Here is a 20,690-nt window from a genome sequence, read left to right as displayed (position 1 = left end):
TTGTCATCCCCGCGCTTGGGAGGCGGAGACAGGAGGATCGCGCAGGTTCGAAGCCAGTCACCCTGGCTTAGGAGACCCTGTTTCCAAATAAAAATGTAAAAATAGGTCTGGGAGTGTAGCCCGGAGGTAGAAGGGCTTCCAGGAACCCCAGTACCACCAAAAAAAAGAAGCAGTTGGCCTGGGGAGAGAGGTGAAAGTGGCGGTGGTGGGGTCTATGCCCTTCTTTATTTGGATTGACATACGAAAGACCTATTTTATTCTTTAATCAAGAAAAGACTTAAGTATATTAACTCAATTATCAGAGTAAGATTACTAAATTCAACTCTGGAGAAATAGAAGCAATGCTTTTCACTTTAGAAAATTGACAAAGTATATTTTAACTCATATACCTAAAAAATAAGCCCACTTTATTATGGATTAAACACTTTAAATATTAATTCATGCCTTTTAGCCAATAATTTCAGTAACCACAAAGGACATCAGAGGAAACAAACTGGCATGTAAAAACCAACTTTAATGTGATTATTAACTGCAGGTTTTCTAAATTAAGGTCAGGGAGCCTCAAATCTCTCGCCTGTGAAGTAATATTACTCTCTTGCCTGAAGGGATGTCAACTGATGCTGCTTCGCGCTGTGGTCACTAATCTCTTGCATTCTGGTTGTGATAACAGACTGATGGGAGATTTTCTGCTTCTTAGAAAGTGCCCAGGTGGGCAGCAAAGACAGGGGCTAGATTGAAACAGTCCTGTAATTAGCCTGGTGCCCTCGTTGAGGGAAGAGGTGTGTTAGCGAGGCAGTTCATCTTGCCAGTGAAGAGGAGGAGAAAGATCCAGTTCCCAGTCTTATCTTACGAAGCTGCAGCTGGGGTAGAGATGGAAGCTGACGGCCAGGCACCATGGTGCACACCTGCGGTCCCAGCACGTAGGACACTGACACAGGAGGATTGTCAACATAGCGAGACTCTCGGCAACCTAGTAGTTTCAAAAAATTTTCTTTGTAAAAAGAGCTGGGGGCTGGGCATGGTGGCTTGTAATCCCAGCCTTCAGGAGGCAGAGACTGGAGGGTCACAGTGCGTGGCCAGCCTCAGCTACTTAGTGAGGCCCTTCACAACTCAGTGAGACCTTATTTCAAAATTAAAAAGACTAAAAAATAGGGCCAGGGGTGTAGCTCAGAGGTACTTTTTATTTCTAGCTTAGAGATGAAGTAAGACAATACACTGGTGACCCTTGAGCAGGGTCTTTTATGTTTTCTTGTTTGTTTTTTTGCGGGTCTGGGGATGGAACCCAGGGGCATTCGACCTCCGAGCTACACCCCCTGCCCTATTTTTTATTCTTTATTTTGAAACCGGGTCTCACTGAGTTGCAGAGGGCCTCACTAAGTAGCTGAGGCTGTCCGTGAACCGCGATCCTCCGGTCTCAGCCTCCCAAATGCTGGGATGACAAGCGTGCGCCACCACTCCGGCTGTCTTTTATGTTAATACAGTTTAAAATTGCTTACTTAGAAGGCCAGGCATAGTAGCGCACACTTATAATCCCAGCATTTGAGAAGCGGAGACCGAAGGATCGCGGTTTGTTTGCAGACAGCCTCAGCTACTTAGTGAGGCTCCTTGCAACTTAGTGAGACCCTGTTTCAAAAATAAAGAATAAAAAATTAGGGCTGGAGGTGTCTCTCAGAGGTAGAATGCCCCTAGGTTCCATCCCCAGTACCACAAAAAAATAAAATAAATCGCTTCCTTGGAGCCGGGTATGGTGGTGCACGTTTGTAATCCCAGTACTTGGGAGGCTGACGTAGGAATATCTGTGTTTCAGAGCCAGCCTCATCAACTTAGAGAAGCTCTCAGCAATCTAGTGAGACCCTGTTTCCAAGTAAGAAATAGAAGCAGGTTGGGGATTTGGGTTAGAGGTAGATGCCCCTGAGTTTAATTCCTAGTACAAAAAAAAAAAAAAATTAAATTGCTTACTTGTAGCTGGGTGGGTATGGTGGAAGACACCTGTAATCCCAGTACTTGGGAGGCTGAGACAGAAGGACCCCAGGTTCGAAGCTGGCCTCAGCAACTTAGTGAGACCTTGTTTCCAAATAAAAAATAAAAATAGGGCTGGAAGCATAGCTCAGAGGTAAATGCCCCTGGGTTCAGCCCCCCCGTACTACCAAAAAATGCTTATTCGTCCTCAAAATTGATTGAATCATTAAGAAGAGAGAAAGGCATATTTAGATGAACTAATAATATCTATTAAATTATACTAATATCTGTTGAAGGAATTATTTTCTCCCAGTAAATGATTATCTACATTATTTATAAAGGTAATCATTTAATAAAAGGTCCCTCCCCCCCCCTTTTTTTTTTTTTTTTTTGGTGGTACTGGAGATGGAACCTTTCTCCCTCCGGGCTGCACTCCCAGACCTGTTTTATATTTTATTTGGAAACAGGGTCTCTTAAGCCAGTGCGGCTGGCTTCGAGCCTGCGCGATCCTCCTGTCTCCGCCTCCCAAGCGCGGGGATTACAAGCGTGCGCCACCACGCCCGGCTAAAAAGTCCCCTTTTTTAATGGTTAAGGAGAACACATTATTATCTCTTGTGTTTTTCTATCCAGAAAGAGAATCCAGAGAAAAATTAAAGACATTGGAGAAATAATGAGAATGGACAGCACTGCTTTCTACCAGTTGGAAACATTTTTCAAGTGTTTATTTAATGTTCAGGTAATAGAGTTCACTTTGTATTTGAAAGCTACAGTTGTTCTCAGTTATAAGTTCTATATTCAAATGGAAAGTTAACCAGAAGGAAATGCAGCAATAAAAATAATGAACCTCTCAGTTACATATTTTTATTAGACTAATACTATTAAGACATTAAGTTAGCTGAAATTTGAAAAATAGGACCTAAAGTTAGTACAAATGATCAGCTTTTTTCTGACTTATCCAAGGAGGCAAGGAATATGAGCATATACTTAATATAGCTCAGAAAACTGGAAAGCTCGTGTTTTTTTTTACATTGAGCAGAAATAGGTAACTTGTCAGCTAACTATCTACACCCCATGGACTTGGATGTTCACTTTGCTAATTTAATTTTCTGTGACTCTCATCAATGTTTTCACCAGAGGGAATGAGACCTATTTTAGATTTTTTTCATTGACTCTACTCTAACCCATATGTCCCAAACTAGATCATAGAGCTCCTGTTTCTTGAGATTTTTTTTTACTTTTTTATTTTTGGCGGTACTGGGGATTAAGCCCAGGGACATTCTACCTCCAAGCCACACCCCCAGCCCTAATTTTTATTCTTTATTTGGAAACAGGGTCTCACTAAGTGGCTGAGGCTGGCCTCCAATCTGTGATCCTCTGTCTCAGCCTCCCAAGTACTGGGGTTGCAAGTATGCACCACCATGCCAAGCTTTTATTGAGAATTTAAAGATAAATTTGGGTATTAGGAAAAGTGGTTATATAGTGTGTTCTGCTTGATATCAGAACATGGTGAAACATATTTACCCACAATTCTGTAATCCATGTGACTGTTAATACACATATTGGTGCAGTGTTTTATGCAAAAGTCCGCCCAAGCCAGTAGCCCACAATATTAGCTTCTCAGATACTAAAGAAGGGGACCTCATCTGTGACCTAGGTAGGCGTCATGTCTTCTCCCAAGAGGTGAGACTGGAAAGAAACGTTCTGAATATAGCTGGCTACAGACCTACAGTAAGTCAAGGACCATCTGCAATTGCGCATGATAGAAAGCAGAGCAAGTAGTGAAAAACTCATCGTGGTCAGGTGAGGAAAGAGCAGTGAGCGTTTGCAGAGGCAACAGCGCTGGCGCTGTGTCGAGGCGAGAGGCTTGGCTGTGGCCGTGCCCTCTGCCGGCAGCGTGGCCTTGCTCACACTCTGGGCGTTGAGCTTTATACTAGACCATTGTTTATTTAGAAACTTCTAGAAACTTCTCTCTCTCTTTTTTTTTTTTTGGGGGGGGGGATACTAGAATTGAACCCAGGGACATTCCACCTCCAAGCTACACCCCCAGAACTATTTTTTATTCTTTATTTTGAAACCGTTCTCATTAAGTTGCAGAGGGCCTCACTAAGTAGCTCAGGCTGGACTCGAATCTGGGATCCTTTTTTTTCTTTTTTTCTTTTCTTTTCTTTTTTTTTTTTTTTTTTTGTGGTACTGGGCGTGGAACCCAGAGGCTTTCTACCTCCGGGCGATACTCCCAGACCTATTTTATATTTTATTTGGAAACAGGGTCTCACTAAGTTGCTGAGAGCCTCACTAAGTAGCTGAGGCTGGCTTCGAACCTGCACGATCCTCCTGTCTCAGCCTCCCAAGCACGGGGATTACAAGCGTGCGCCACCACACCCAGTAATCCTCCTGTTAACCCAGTAAGTACTGGGATTCTTTATCTGCCTACAATCATACATGATCAGCTGAAGCCAGATGTGGTAGTGCACACCTATTATCCCTTACTTGGGAGGATGAGACAGGAGGATCACAGGTTCAAGGTCAGCTTCAAGCAACTTACTCAGACTCTTTTAAAATTTAAAAAGGGCTGGAGGTGTAGCTCAGAGGTAGAATGCCTCTGGGTTCGATCCCCAGTTTCTACAAAAAATAAACAGCTAAAAATGCCAAACTTGCCCCCAAACAAATTTTGTCATTATCTGCCATCTAAATATCTCCTCTTAAGACACAGAGAATGTTTTTTCTTTTTTCTTTTTCTTTCTTCTTTGCAGTACTGGGGATGAAAACCAGGGTCATTCTACCTCGAGCTAACCCCAGCCCTATTTTTTATTCTTTTTTTTTTCTTTTTTTGTGGTACTGGGGGTGGAATCCAGGGGCCTTCTACCTCCAAGATATATTCCTAGAACTATTTTATATTTTATTTGAAAACAGAGTCTCACTAAGTTGCTGAGAGCCTCACTAAGTAGCTGAGGCTGGCTTCGAACCTGCGCAATCCTCCTCTCTCCGCTTCCCAAGTACTGGGATTACAAGCGTGCGCCACCATGTCCGGCTTATTTTTTTATTCTTTATTTTGAAACAGGATCTCACTGAGTTACAAAGGACCTCACTAAGTAGTAGCTGAGGCTATCTAAAACCACCATCCTCCTGTCTCAGCCTCCCAAATGCTGGGATACAAGCATGCGCCACCACTCCTGGCACATCTCTCCAGAAGAGGGTGTGTGTGTGTGTGTGTGTGTGTGTGTGTGTGTGTGACTCCAATAAACAAACTCCAATGATATGTCAGGATGAAGCACCTTAGAGAATATTAGAAATTGTGTGTATGGTACCTGGGATGGAACCCAGGGGCATTCTACCTCTGAGCTACACCCCCAATCCAATATTTTTTATTAAAAATGTTTTATGCCAGGCATGATGGCATATACTTGTATTCCCAGGACTTGGGATGCTGAGACAAGAATATCACAGGTTCATGGCTAGCTTCAGCAACTTATTGAGGCCCCTGCAACTTGGTGAGGCCATGTTTTAAAATAAAAAATAAAAAAAATAGGGCTAGGGGTGTAGCTTGGATGTAGAGCCGGGCATGGTTTTGCACACTTGTAATCCCAGCATTCAGGAGGCTGAGACAGAATTGTAGTTTGTGTACAGCCTCAGCTACTTAGTGAGTGAGGTTCTTTGCAACTTAGTGAGACCCTGTTTCAAAATAAAGAATAAAAAATAGAGTTAGGGGTATACCTCGGAGGTAGAATGCCCCTGGGTTCCACCCCAAGAACCGCAAAAAATAAATAAGTAAGTAAATAAGTATAAGTAAATAAATAAGACTAGGGGGAAAAGATCTAGCTCGAAAGTAGAATGTCCCTGGATTCAATCCCCAGTACCACAAAAAAAAAAATTATATATATACATACATAGATAGACACATACATATATATAAATATTTGATATTAACATATGTCTTTACATAAATGTAAATGTATTAACATTTAACATATCAACCTTTTATATAGAAGGGGAAAGAAGACATATATGAAACTTGAATAATGGTGTTGAGATATCAGAGAATATATGTCCCTCAGGGTTACAAGATTGGGGCCAAATATATTTTTTACTTTGCCCACTGACTGCATATGAAAAATTTTCTGAGTTCCCTGTATACTATATACTGTAATTTATGTATCCAGGCAGGATTCAGAAAATTTTCAATTCTAGGACATAGACCATAAACTTGTCCTAGAATTGTGCTTGTGTGCTTTTTTTTGTTTTTGTTTTTCAGGTCTGGGGCTGGAACCCAGGGGCATTCTAACTCCAAGCTACACACCCCCTGCCCTTTTTGTGTGTGTGTGGTGGTACTGGGGTTTCTGGAAGCCCTTCTACCTCCAGGCTACACTCCCAGACCTATTTTATATTTTATTTGGAAATGGTCTCTTAAGCCAGCGCGGCTGGCTTCGAACCTGCACGATCCTCCTGTCCCGGCCTCCCAAGCGCGGGGATTACAAGGGTGCCCACCACGCCCGGCTTTTATTCTTTATTTTGAAACAGGATTTCATTAAGTTAAGAGGGCCTCACTAAGTAGCTGAGGCTGGCCGCGAACCGTGATGCTCCGGTCTCAGCCTCCCGAATGCTGGGATTACAAGCGTGCGCCACCACGCCCGGTTGTTATGTGCTTACTTTATTGTTTGCTGCTTACTTTATCGTTCTGTTTCTTTGCATGTCATCTGATAAACTTTACAATATTTAAAATTTACTAGCAGCTGGGTGTGGTGGCGCACGCTTGTAATCCCAGCATTTGGGAGGCTGAGACAGGAGGATCGCGGTTCGAAGACAGCCTCAGCTCCTTCTTAGTGAGGCCCTTTGCAACTCAGTGAGACCTGTTTCAAAATAAATAATAGAGCCGGGCATGGTGGCGCACGCTTGTAAGCTTGTAATCCCAGCATTCGGGAGGCTGAGACCTGAGGATTGCGGTTCACGGACAGCCTCAGCTACTTAGTGAGGCCCTCTGCAACTCAGTGAGACCTGGTTTCAAAATAAAGAATAAAAAATAGGGCAGGGGGTGTTGCTCGGAGGTTGAATGCCCCTGGGTTCCACCCCCAGACCTGCAAAAAATAAAAAATAATAAAAATAATAAATAGGTCTGGGGGTGTAGCTCGGAGGGAGAATGCCCCTGCTGGGTTCTGTTTCCAGTACCACAAAAAAATAAAAATAAAAAGACTAGCTGGGCACACTTGTAATCCCGGCACTTAGGAGGCTGAGACAGGAGGATCACACAGGTTCAAAGCCAGACTCAGCTACTTAGTGACGCTCTTAGCAACTTAGAGAGTCCCTATTTCCAAATAAAATATAAAATAGGTCTGGGAGTGTAGCCCAGAGGTAGAAAAGCCCCTGGGTTCCACCCCCAGTTCCACAAAAAATTTTTTTTTACTTTAAAAAAATTGAAAATAAAGTTTCCTAGGCAGACATGATGGCACACATCTGTAATCACAGTACTTGGAAGGCCAGGACAGGAGGATTGCAGGTTCAGGTCCAACTTCAGCAGTATAGCAAAACCCTGTTTCAAGTCCTGTGTGGTAGCACATGCTTGTAATCTCAGTACTTGGTACTAAGACAGAAGGATCCCCGGTTAGCAGCCAGCCTCAGCTATGTAGGCCCTTAGCAACTCAGTGAGACCCTTATAAAGAATAAAATATCAGGCTGGCGGTGGAGCTCAAAGGTAGAATGCCCTGGGCTCCATCCCCAGTACTGCAGAAAGAAACCATCAGGGCTGGGGGTGGAGCCTCGCATGCAATACTCTAGAATAATCTCTAAAATTGTTAAGAAAACAAGACATAGGGAGAACTTAGCTCATATTTTGTGTGTGGTTATAGTTAAAATTCATAGAGCTGTAAAACACAAGAGAAAACAGGCAGTTTTATTGCATGAAAATATTTTTTAAAATTAAAAATTTTCCAGGCGTGGTGGCACATACTTGTAGTCCCAGCATTCGGGAGGCTGAGACCAGAGGATCGCAGTTTGCAGAAAGCCTCAGCTGCTTACTGAGGCCCTCTGCAACTTAGACCCTATTTCAAAATAAAAAATACAGAATAGGGCAGGGGATGTAGCTCAGAGGTCGAATGCCACTGAGTTCCATTTCCAGACCCACACACACAAAAAAAAAAAATTAAAAATTTAAGCCAGGCGTGGTGGCTCACGCTTGTAATCCCAGTATTTGGGAGGCTGAGACAAGAGGATCGGGGTTCACTGCCAGCCTCAGCTACTTAGGCCCTTTGCAACTCAGTCACACCCTGTTTCAAAAATAAAAGACTAAGCTGGGCGTGGTGGCGCATGCTTGTAATCCCAGCACTTGGGAGGCGGAGACAGGAGGATCACACAGGTTCGAAGCCAGCCTCAGCTACTTAGTGAGGCTCTCAGCAACTTAGTGAGACCCTGTTTCAAAGTAAAATATAAAAAAATAAGTCTGGGAGTATAGCCCGGAAGTAAAAAGCCCCTGGGTTCCACCCCCAGTACCACAAATAAATAAATAAATAAATAAATAAATAAATAACAAAAATAAAAAGACTAAAAAAACAAGGGTGGGGGTGTAGCTCAGAGGTAGAATGTCCCTGGATTCCATCCCCAGTACTGCAGAAAAATAAAATAATAAAAAAATTAAAAATACACCACAAGTTGAGAGAGTAGAGTGTTAATTGTGATGAGAGTGGTCAAGAAGCGTGGAGCATTTGAGAGTACCTTTAAGGATGGCTTGTCTCTGGACACACAGGCATGAAGAGCCCGTGGAGGAAGGGAGGGTGCTCAGACAGAGCTAGCGCTCGCAGTGTACAGAGCAGGACCCCTGTGTGTGGAGCTCGGCCAGAGTCTACTTGTGCTGAATGCTTATGAGACAGAATGAAATGAGATTGCGCATTCCTTTGCATGTCAGGTTAAGAACTGGACATTTTATTATGTAACAAGTGACTCGGATAGGCCATCAGATACATCGAAGATTTTTCATCAGAGGTCTGTCCTGGGAATATTATTCTGTCAGAACAAGTAAATTGGTGGTGGCACATGCCTGTAACCCCAGAACGTGGGAGGCTGAGACAGAAGGATCGTAGGTTCGAGGACAGCCTCAGCAAGTAGTGAGACTCTCATCAACCTAGTGAGAGCCTATTTGAAAAATAAAATAAGGCTGGGAATATAGAATGTCCATGGATTCAATCCCAACAATGACCAAAAAAGTGTCTGGAGGCAACAGAGTACAATGGAGCTGCCACTCAACTGGAAGTCTCTTGTGATTGTGCTGCTGGTTTGATGGGAATTTGGAGCCAACCGTCTACCCCCTCTAGGCCCAGGCCGCCCTGTGGCCAGCTGGCCGGACGCGGCTGCTGACTGGGCAGCCCCCAGGCCTGAGGCTCAGGGAGCCCTGGTCATCACGTAGACCAAATGAGGCAGGTCCCTTGCAAGGCACGTGAAAATAAGGGTGTTTTGCTTTTCCTGTTCTGAAACAGGTGACGACCAAAGCCAAGCAACTGAGGGACGCGGTCAGCTGGTCCCCAGGTGAGTCCGCGCAGCCCCGCCCCAGAATGAGGCCCTTTTCTTAATAACTTCTCTTTCCTTCCCCTCCCTCCCTCCCTCCCTTCCTTCCTCTTTTTTTTTTTTTTTTTTTTTTTTTTTGTGTGTGTGTGTGTGTGTGTGTGGTACCGGGGGTAGAACCTAGGGGCGTTGTACCTCTGAACTACACCCCCAGCCCTATTTTTTAGTCTTTCATTTCTGAAACAGGGTCTCACTGAGTTGCAGGAGGCCTCACTAAGTAGCTGAGGCTGTCCGCGAACCACGATCCTCTGGTCTCCACCTCCCGAATGCTGGGATTACAAGCATGTGCCACCACGCCCGGCTTTACTCTTTATTTTGAAACAGGGTCTCACTGAGTTTTGGAGGGCCCCCCTAAATTGCCAAGGCCGGCTTTGAACCTGCAATCCTCCTGTCTCAGCCTCCCAAGTCCTGGGCTTTTAAGTGAGCACCACCACTCCTAGCTTCATAACGTTTTTCTTTTCTCTGTGGCACTGGGGATTGAACGCCCGTGGCTGGAAGAAGGGAGTGTGAGCGTCTTTCCTGGGAGTGGCGCCGGGGCATCTTGAGCAGAGAGCAGACCCGGTGTCCGACGCGCAGATGGATGGGGAATGCAGCGAAACAGCGTGCTGCTCGGCCCCATCCAGATACCCTGCCGCTCTCACAAACACGTCCGCTCAACTCTGTTTTACTTTATTTTCTAGTAGCCTTTAACACTCCAGCGGAGCCAGATCCCAGGACTTGGGAGACTGAGACAGGAGGACTGCAGGTTCAAGGCCAGCCGCAGCAAGTAGTGAGACTCATCAACCTACTGAGAACCTGTTTCCAAATAAGAAATAAAATCTGGCTAGGAATGTTGCTTCTGGATTCAATCCCCAGTACCACACACACACACAGAAAAGAAAGAAAATAAGTATCACATGTAACCTGCCCCCTTTTTTTTTTTTTTTTTTTTTTTGCATTATGGGGGGGAAAGAACCCAGGGGGTATTGTACCTTTGAGCTATACCCCCAGCCCTATTTTTTAGTCTTTTTATTTTGGAAACAGGGTCTCACTGAGTTTAGAAGGGCCTTGCTACTAAATAGCTGAGGCTGTCTGTGTCCTCCAGTCTCAGCCTCCCAAATGCTGGGATTACAAATGTGCACCACCACACCTGGCTTGTGGGGGGTTTTGATTTTTTTTTTTTTTTTTTTTTTTTTTTTGGTGGTACTGAGGTTCCTGGAAGCCCTTCTACCTCCAGGCTACACTCCCAGACCTATTTTTACATTTTTTAAAATTTGGAAACAGGGTCTCCTAAGCCAATGCATGCGGCTGGCTTCGAAGCTGCGCGATCCTCCTGTCTCTGCCTCCCAAGCGTGGGGATTACAAGCGTGTGCCACCACGCCCGGCTGATTTTTTTTTTTTTTTAATTGTTGTTTGGCACTGGGGATATAAGCCCCAGCGCTGTTTTTTTGTTTTTTGTTTTGTTTTCTTTTGTTTTGGTGGTACTGGGGATGGAACCCAGGGGCCTTCTACCTCTGGGCTACAATCCCAGACCTATTTTATATTTATTTGGAAGCAAGGTGTCTTAAGCCAGCTAAGGCTGGCTTCGAACCTGCGCAATCCTCCTGTCTCAGCCTCCCAAGTACGGCGGGGATTACAAAGGTGCACTGCCACTCTGGGCTCCCAGCACTGATTTATTTTAATTTTTGAAACAGGGTCTCACTAACTTGTGGAAACCCTCCTCACTAAGTAGCTGCGGCGGGCCACGAACCTGTGATCCTCTGTCTCAGCCTCCCAAGTACTAGGAGGACAGGCATGTGTAACCATGCTCAGCTATTGCCCACTGATTTAATTCTTCTGACTTTTCCTTGGTACCAGGGATTGAATCCAGGAGCATTCATTCTACCTCTGAGCTACGACCCCAGCCCTTTTTATTTTTGACACTTGGTCTCGCTAAATTGCTAAGGATTTTGTTAAATAATTTTTTTGTGTGTGTGGTACTGGGGATAGAACCCAGGGGCTTTCTACCTCTGGGCTACACTCTCAGCCCTATTTTATATTTTATTGGGAAACAGGGTCTCACTAAGTTGCTGAGAGCCTCACTAAGCAGTGGAGGCTGGCTTTGGACCTGTACAATCCTCCCGTCTCAACCTCCCAAGCGCGGGGATTACAAGCGTGCGCCACCACGCCCGGCTTGTTAAATTCTTGAGACTTACCTCGAAGCTGCCATCATTTCTATGTCAGCCTCTCAAGTACTGGGATTACAGGCACGCACCACTGTGTTTGGCTTCTTCGGATGTTTTTAGACATATATATGTATGTAACATTTTTATAAGAATAGTACGGCTGGGCAGCCCTGGACTGCAGGTCTTTTTCCCCCTGTATATAAACTGAAGGCACTCCAAGGTTGACCCCACAGACCGTCCTGGGCTGAAAACACCCTCAGAGAAACTCTGGGTAGAAACCTTCAGGAAGGCGTGTTGGGGTGTCGATCAGAGAATAAGAAGCTCAAATAGCATTTGTTGACGAGTAGTAAAGTTTACTTTAGCCGGGTGTGGTGGCGCATACTTGTAATCCCAGACCTTCAGAGGCTGAGACGGGAGGATCGCAGATTCAAAGCCAGCCCTGGACACTTAAGTTTACTTCAAAGAACATTTTTAAATTTTACCTGAGTATGGCTTTCCATCTTTAAATTTATTTTCTTAAGCTAGGCATGGTGGATGGCTGTGATCGTATACCTTAGGAAGCTGAGATGGGCATCACAGAGTCAGCCTCAGGCACTTAGGGAAACCATGTTTCAGAATAGAACATAAAAAGGGCTGGGGTGGCCGGGCGTGGTGGCGCACGCTTGTAATCCCCGCGCTTGGGAGGCGGAGACAGGAGGATCGCGCAGGTTCGAAGCCAGCCTCAGCTACTTAGTGAGGCTCTCAGTAACTAAGTGAGACCCTGTTTCCAAATAAAATATAAAATGGATCTGAGAGTATAGCCCAGAGGTAAAAAGCCTCTGGGTTCCACCCCCAGTACCGCCAAAAAAATAAATAAATAAAAATAAATAAATGTTTAAAAAACTATTATAAAATAAATAAAAAGCTCTTCATAGCTAAATCTTCACATACACCTATAATTATTTCCTTAGGAGAACCTCATCTCAATAAAAGAGAATCAAGTAAAAGTGTTTTAGGGTCTACTTCATTTGAAGATTGTCCTCTAGCTCTTTAGTGTCTGTCTGTCTGTCTGTCTGTTTGTTTTGTGGTACTGGGGGGGAGGGCTTTCTACCTCCAGGCTGTACCCCTAGGCCTATTTTGTGTTTTATTTGGAAACAGGGTCTCACTAAGTACCTGAGCCTGGCTGCTAACCTGCAAGCTCCTCCTGTCTCAGCCTCCCAAGTACTGGGATTCCAAGCGTGCGCCACCACGCCCGGCTGCTACTGAGTGTTTAAATGAATTAAAGGTAGCTCCTCAGAGGCATATAAACTGGTTGATCTCATCATAGAACATTTTATTACATAGCCCAGGCCTAAACCAATTTTACTCCCAATAATATTTAAACCTACCTATTTTCCTACATCTTTGCTAGGACTGAGTATTGTCATACTTTCTTGTCTACCAATTTAATAATTGTTTTGTTTGGCAGCGCTGGGGATGGAACCCAGGGGCATTCTACCTCCAAGCAACACCCTCAGCCCTATATTTTATTTTTTTATTTTGAAACAGTCTCACGGAGTACAAAGAGCCTCACAAAGTAGCTGAGGCTGTCTGTGACATGATCCTCCTGTCTCAGCCTCCCAAGTACTGGAATTACAAGTGTGTGCCACCACGCCTGGCAGTTTAAGTTTTAAATAAGTTTTTTCTTTCCATGTTTCAGAATTCTTCGGATAGCTACTAGAGTAATAATAGCTGCCAGTATACTTGCCTGACTTATTTTAGTTATGCTAATAAACTAGTGAAAACCGGATTGCAGTACATAGCAGGTTTACTTGGAGCATATGCAGAAACATGTCCTGGCCTGTGTCCAGTGCCCTCCACACGGCCCTGGGGGTCACAGACCTGGAGGGGGACAGTGGGGCCAGCCCCGCCCCGCTGCCTTCAGACCCTCCTCCCCTCGTCTGTAAACCTGGGTCGTGGCACCTATGTTCCAGAACACCTGAGTTGTGTAGGCCCTGCCTGGCACCCTGGTCACTGCCAGCGGGGCTCACTTGTTCCGTCCTGCGTTCTGGCCCTCTCCCTAGGGATGGTCAGACTCTCCGAGCTCAGGTCCACGGCTCACAGCCCCCGGCCCGCCGCCAGGGCCTCGCCAGACGACATGCTCACCCAGCGTGACCCCGAGAGGGCGGAGGAGGAGCGGGAGGAGGCCGGCGAGCTGGAGGCAGTGGCCGCGGAGGCCCGGCCTCGGAGGCGGAAGGCTGCCCAGCTGCTGGAGGCAAAGACGGAGCCGGAGGAGAAGAGCAGAGGGAAGAGGCAGAAGGACTTTGACCCGTCGGAGCAGAATGACTCCAGTGACACCGAGAGCCAGAGACCAGAGCGCGCGCGCGCCGCCGAGGAGTGGACCCAGAGCCAGCAGAAGCTCCTGGAACTGGCCTTGCAGCAGTACCCAAAGGGAGCCTCCGACCGCTGGGACAGAATTGCCAAGTGTGTGCCGTCTAAGAGCAAGGTGAGCGACGGGGCCCCGTGCTGGGGTCCTCCCAAGCGGGTGCCACCGTGCCCAACCCTGTTCTTTGTTTTTTGGTGGTGGTGGTGTTACTGGGGGTGGAACTCAGAGGCTTTCTACCTCCAGGCTATACTCCCAGACTTATTTTTTTTATATATTTTTATTTGGAAACAGGGTCTCACTAAGTTGCTGAGAGCCTCACTAAGCAGCTGAGGCTGGCTTTGAACCTGTGCGATCCTCCTGTCTCAGCCTCCCAAGCGCGGGGATTACAAGAGTGCGCCACCACGCCCGGCTCCGACCCTGTTCTGTTTTTTACTTTGAAGCAGTCTCGCTGAATTGCCGAGGCTAGCTGCCAACCCGCAGTCCTCTGCAGGACTTGTCTTCAGCTCTCCTGTGTCTCCTGCAAGGGAGAGATTCCTCTCTTAGCTTGGGAATCTGTGTGCCCACCCAGATTGTGGCTGTGAACAATATCCAGGCAGGCGTTGTGGCCGGCGCCTGTAATCCTAGAACTTGGGAGGCTAAAACAAGAGGATCAGAGGTTCGAAGCCAGTCTCAGCAACTTAGGTGCTCAGAAACTTGACAAGGCCTTGTTTCCAAATAAAAAAAATAAAATAGGGCAGGAGCTGTAGCTTGGGGGTAGAATACCCCTGGGTTCAGTTATTAGCACCTAAAAAAAAATTTCTTAATTAGATCAAGTTGCTAAGTTTAGTCATTCTGTGGACCGTCAGTTTTCTCAGAGAAAGTCCCCTTTGTGGAGCAGAAGCTTTACCTCTGCGGCCTGCCAGTCTCCGCACACCTTCCTCTCTCAGTTCAGGAGCTTGGGGCTGGTAGCCGCTGTCTGCTGCCCCAAAAGGACTGGCTGCCCGAGTCAGCAGGCTGGGCAGGGGTGTCACAAAATCCCACGGCCCGGAAGCAAGTCTATCACTAAGGGCACGTGGGCAACTTAGCAAGACCATGCTTCAAAACAGAAAATAAAAAGGGCAGAGGGTGGAGCCTGGAGCTAGTGGAGTGCTCCTGGCTTCTGCCATGAAAGTGGCGGCACCTGGCTGCCCCCGGCTCTGAGCAAGACTGTGGAGGGTCAGGCACCACTGCCATGCAGGTCTTCTGACCCCTGGGATCCTGGCTGTTTAAAATTGACATGTGAGCAGGGCGTGGTGGCGCACGCTTGTAATCCCCAAGCTTGGGAGGCAGAGACAGGAAGATGGTGCAGGTTCGAAGCCAGCCTGCTGGTTTAAGAGACCCTGTTTCCAAATATTAAAATAAGTATAAAATAGGTCTGGGAGTATAGCCCAGAGGTAGAAGGGCTTCCAGGAACCCCAGTACCACAAAATAATAATAATAATAATAATAATAATAATAATAATAATAATAATATAAAATAGACATCTGAGCCGGGCGTGGTGGCGCAGGCTTGTAATCCCAGCATTCGGGAGGCTGAGTCAGGAGGATTATGTGTTCAAGAACAGCCTCAGCAAGTAGTGAGATTCTCATCAACCTAGTGAGATCCTGCTTCAAAATAAAGTAGGCTGGGGCATGGTGGTGTATGCTTGTAATCCCAGAGTTTGGGAGACTGAGACAGGAGGGTCGTGGTTTGCAGAGAGCCTCATCTACTACTTAGGCCCGTTGCAACTCAGTGAGACCCTGTTTCAAAATAAAGAATAAGCACCAGGCTAGTGGCACAAACTTGTAACCCTAGCATTTGGGAGGCTGAGACAGAAGGATCGAGGTTCGCAGACAGACTCAGCTACTATCTAGGCCCTCCGCAACTTAGTGAGACCCTGTTTCAAAATAAAGAAAAAATAAGGCAGGGGGTGTAGCTCGGAGGTCAAATTCCCCTGGGTCCCATCCCCAGACCGCAAAAAAACAATAAGTAAATAAATAAATAAATAAATAAAATCGGGGTGGGGGGTGTAGCTCTGAGGTAGAATAACCCCTGGGTTCCACCCCCAGTACCACGCAAAAAAAAAAAAAATTAGGGCTGTGGGTGTGGCTCAGAGGTACAATGCCCCTGGGTTCCATCCCCAGTAGTGCAATAAATAAGTAAATAAATAAACTTGACATCTGTGGTTACCTGCTAACACACACAGAGAGGGGCGTGCAATCCGCTACCTGGGAAGCTGAGGAGGATCGCAGGTTTCCCACCAGCCTCACCTCAGCAAATTGTGTGGCCCTCTGCAACTCAGACCATTTCACAGCCAAAGAATGGAACAGAGCTGGGGTGTAGCTCGGAGGTCCAAAGCCCCTGGGCTCAGTCCCGTAGAGACAGAGACGCAGGCGGCGCCCTGGCATCCCAGCCTCGGCTCACTGAGGCTCACGGTTGGTTTTGTTAATTCTCTGTTGGCAAATCCAGCTTGTGGCCGTGTGTGTCCCTGAGTGCACAGGTCTGCTTAGCCGTCACCTACTTCTAAATGAGGAGGGCCAGAGCTCCTGGAAGGGGAAGAGGCCATTAGCTGCTGACCTGCTGCCCCCCGCCCCCAGGCTCCCTCCCAGTCTCCACTGGCGTCAGGCTAGATGTGAGCCCACATTGGCTGGAAATGGAGGGCGCGCTAGCTCCGGGGCTCCTGGCCTGCGCGATGGGCCCTGGGCAGCTTCCCTTTAGCCTTGGAGGGGAGGGGCTGCCCGGCCGCTGAGCCTGCGCAGAGGCTCCAGCCCCCCCCCCCCCCCACTGGGCGCACAGGGCCGGGTCCATTCCACCCCTGGGCCCTTAGGCTGCTGAGAAGTGGCTGCTTGGCTTTGGTTTTGGTGCTAGGGATTGTATCCAGGGGCATTTTACGTCAGAGCTACACTCTAGCCCTTTTTATTTTATTTTTTGTTGTTGTTTTGGTGGTACTAGAGATTGAGCCTAGGGGCATTCTACCTCCAATCTATGTTTTTTTTAATAAATTTTTATTGGTGCATTGTAGTCATACATCTTAATGGGGATAAGAAATTTGTGGAGATATACATGCACACGTCACCCAATCAGCCTGTACCCAATCCCTAACCCCCGCCCTCCCCTTCCCTCCTACCCATGCTTGGCTTCATGATTGACTTTGATGTGTTTAAGTCCATCATGTGCTTTAAAGAGTTTCCCTTATCCTCCCTCTTATCCCCTCAGATATGTCACCTTCATTGCTCCTCTATAGGGTCTCTTCTTTTTTTTTTTTTTTTTTTTCAGGTCTGGGGATGGAACCCAGAGGCATTCTACCTCCGTATTACACCCCTTGCCCTAATTTTTTATTCTTTACTTTGAAACAGGGTCTCACTAAGTTGCAGAGGACCTCACTAAACTGAGGCTGTTCTCAAACTGCGATCCTCCCATCTCAGCCTCCCAAGTGCTGGGATTACAAGTGTCAGCCACCATGCCCGGCTAGAGGGTCCCTTCTTCATCTAGAGTTCCTCCTGTCGCCCATTTCTCCCTAATATTTTGCACATTAAGAAAAGCATCTGGTTTCTGCCCTTTTTTGTGACATTTCACTGTAAATTCCACAATTTTATTCTCCCTTATGGGAGAGCAAAATTCCACTGTGTACACATCCCATAGTTTTGAAATCCACTCATTCTTTGAAGGACATCTTGGCTGGTTCCACAGTTTGGCAATGGTGAGCTGTGCAGCTGTGAACGTGCTTGCTCACGTATTAGTTTGGTATTTTGGTTTTCATTCTTTTTGGTAGATACCAGAGGTGGTAAGTTCGCTTTCCTTCTTCTGAGGATCTTCTATACTGTTCTCCAGAGTGGTTGCACCAACTTGCAATCCCACCAACAATGTATTAGAGCTTCTATTTCTCCACACTTATTCCCACTTACTGAAAACCTGAACTTTGACAGAGTGATCAACTCACAACCATTTTGTTTTTAAATAGAGGTCACTTGGGTCTGGAAATCTGCTGAGAGATTAGGTGAGGCAGCGGCAGCTTCTATTGCTTCCAGGCCTGCTGTGCAACAGGCTCCAGACCTGGCCTTGCTCCCAGCAGGCTCCAGGCCCGGCCTTGCTGGCTCCAGACTTGGCCTCACTCCGCAGTGGTCTCCAGGCCCAACCTCGCAGGCTCCAGAACCGGCCTCGCCACGTAGTAGGCTCTGGTTACTGTTGCTGTGGGCATGATGTTTACAGAGGTTCCTTTTTTCCTCCATATATATATATATGGAGGAAATATATACATATATATATATATATTATAAATATAAACATACATATTTTAGTAGGAGAAAACAGCACGTGTCATTTGCAGAAGCTGAGAGCCCAATTCCCTAGCAGCAATGGATTTTATCTCCCCACTGAAAGTAGAGGCTCACGGTCTCACCACGGAGAGTGGGATCCAGTGCTCCGAGCACACCCTGACCCCCAGTGCAGCTCAGAGGAGTGCAGCAGCCATGAGCTGAGGTCTACTGGGACCCCCAGAGCAGTGCAGCAGTGATGAGCTAAGGTCTCCTGGACCTCCGGCACAGCGAATCTGCCCAGCAGTACGTACGGGCGGGGCTCCCATCGACTTGCCCAGGACATTTTTCTTACCTAGTATGTTGTTCAGAATTCCTGCACATGTGCAGCAAGAGCAGTCGACTTTTGGGGAGATATTTTCAAAAATTCAAGGTGGATTGAATTGGGTCTGTCTGCCTCTCCCGAATACTGGCCGCCGCCACAACCACCATTTTGGTCCGTCTCCCCAAAACTTTCTTACATAGTATGTTGTTCCGAGTTCCTGAGCATGTGGGGCAGGAACAGTATACTTTTGAAGAGATTTCTTCAAAAATTCAAGGCGGATTTGATTGTATGTCTGCCTCTCCTGAATACTGGCCGCTGCCGCCTTCTTGGTCTCTCCGAGAGTATGTTGTTGTTAAGTATTCCTGTGCATGTATGGCAGGAGCAGTCTGCTTTCTGATCTCTTCTGGGCTGTCCCTCCAGAAATCACTTTTCTTGCAGTGTCGGGTGCCACGCTGCAGTCTTGCCTCTAATTCTGCCATTTTCCACTCTCTCTCCTATATTACAGATAGGAAGTCATGACTGGAAATGTTTCTGTGTGTTGTCCCAATCAGCTATTAAATTAAAATCTGTTGTCCAAGGTTTCCAGTCTACGTTGCCAGACCTATTTTATCTTTTATTTGGAAACAGGGTCTCACTAGGTTGATGAGCATCTACTTCCAAGTACTGGGATTACAAGCATGCACCACCACACCCACCCAGCTCGTGTGTGTGTGTGTGTGTGTGTGTGTGTGTGTGTGTGTGTGTGTTTTACTGGGGTTGGAACCCAGGGACATTCTACCTCCGAGATATACCCCCTGCCCTATTTTTTATTTTTTTATTTTTTTATATGAACAGGGTCTCACTGAGTTGCAGAGGGCCTCACTAAGTAGCTGAGGCTGTCTGTGAACCTGGATTCTCCTGTCTGTCTCCCAAATGCTGGGATGACAAAAGCACATACACCACCACACCAACATTGTTTTTTCGGGTTTGGGGATGGAACCCAGGGGCATTTGACCTCCAAGCCATACCCAGCCCTATTTTTTTACTCTTTATTTTGAAACCGGGTCTCACTGAGTTGCAGAGGGCCTCACTAAGTAGCTAAGGCTGTCCATGAACCGCAATCCTCCTGTCTCAGCCTCCCAAATGCTGGGATTACAAGCGTGCGCCACCACGCCTGGCAGTGCTGGTATTTTTAGAGACCATAGGCATGTGGTCTCTGGGGATGCAGAAAAGACAGTGGAAAGCATCCTTACAATGCCTCTGTCCTGAGATCCTTGGGAGGGAAGGAGCGCCCACGTCCTGTCCCGGGCACCTGATGAAGCCGCCTGTTCTGGAACAGAGCCCTTTGCCCCGTACTTACCCAAGGCCCGCAGCACCACAGCGCTAGCAGTTTGGACAGGAAGAGAATGGCCTTGGAAAGTACTTGGTGATCAAATGAGAATGACGGGCCCTTCCCACCTCCTCGCATGTGTGCGCACATGCATAGGTGTGTCTGTACACCCAGCATCACCACCCCTGAGGTGGCTGGCCAGATTTGCCTTGTGCTGTGACCAGCTGGACTTGCCCAGGAAATTCCAGAAGGTCGGAGGAGGAGGGAGTGGACACAGGACCTCCCCGCTAGCACTGACCGCCGCGGCCCACGGGCGCGCAGACCTGCCCACCTCCCCGTAACCTCTCTTGTCTCTCCTGCAGGAGGACTGCATCGCTAGGTACAAGTTGCTGGTTGAACTGGTCCAGAAGAAAAGACAAGCTAAAAGCTGAGTGTTGGAGAAGATGTTGCCCTCCTTCATTTTCCAAAATGAGTATTTCAAACATCTGATGCAGAAATTGCATTTTTGTATTTCCTCAGTATTTCTCTACGTCACGTGCCTTAGTAAGAAATAAATCATAGATGTTGCGCTACGTTCTTTAAACAGATGCTTGTGCCGGTGGGGGAGGAAATTGGGCAATTTGAAGATTATTCTATTTCTCCTCATTTGAAAGTTTGCTTCTGGGAGAGTTTCAAGTAGTGTGTTCTAGCAACCAGACAAATAGGTTTTTTTCTCTTTTGTGGTGCTGGAGATTGATCCCAGGAGCAGCCTACCTCCGAGCTAACCCCCAGCCCGGTTTTATTTTTATTTTGAAACCGTCTTCCCAGAACTGCTGT

The 20,690-nt window shown here is 46.8% G+C and overlaps 1 protein-coding gene across 1 annotated transcript in view; it reads left to right on the top strand.

Moving 5' to 3' along the window:
* The window catches only part of DNAJC1 (DnaJ heat shock protein family (Hsp40) member C1), a gene marked incomplete at both ends in the record, with an annotated part of 122,584 nt that extends 102,279 nt beyond the window's left edge, over positions 1 to 20,305 (top strand). Inside the window, 3 exons of the mRNA XM_080717083.1 lie at positions 9,417 to 9,465; positions 13,688 to 14,109; positions 20,237 to 20,305. Of these exons, the coding sequence (XP_080573209.1) occupies positions 9,417 to 9,465; positions 13,688 to 14,109; positions 20,237 to 20,305 (540 nt within the window). The remainder of the gene's footprint in view (positions 1 to 9,416; positions 9,466 to 13,687; positions 14,110 to 20,236) is intronic.
* Positions 20,306 to 20,690: the final 385 nt, after the last annotated feature.

This window comes from Muscardinus avellanarius (assembly GCF_963383645.1).
Source record: "Muscardinus avellanarius genome assembly, chromosome: 20".
Classification (NCBI taxonomy): domain Eukaryota; kingdom Metazoa; phylum Chordata; class Mammalia; order Rodentia; family Gliridae; genus Muscardinus; species Muscardinus avellanarius.
This window is presented reverse-complemented; position numbering and strand designations above follow the sequence as displayed.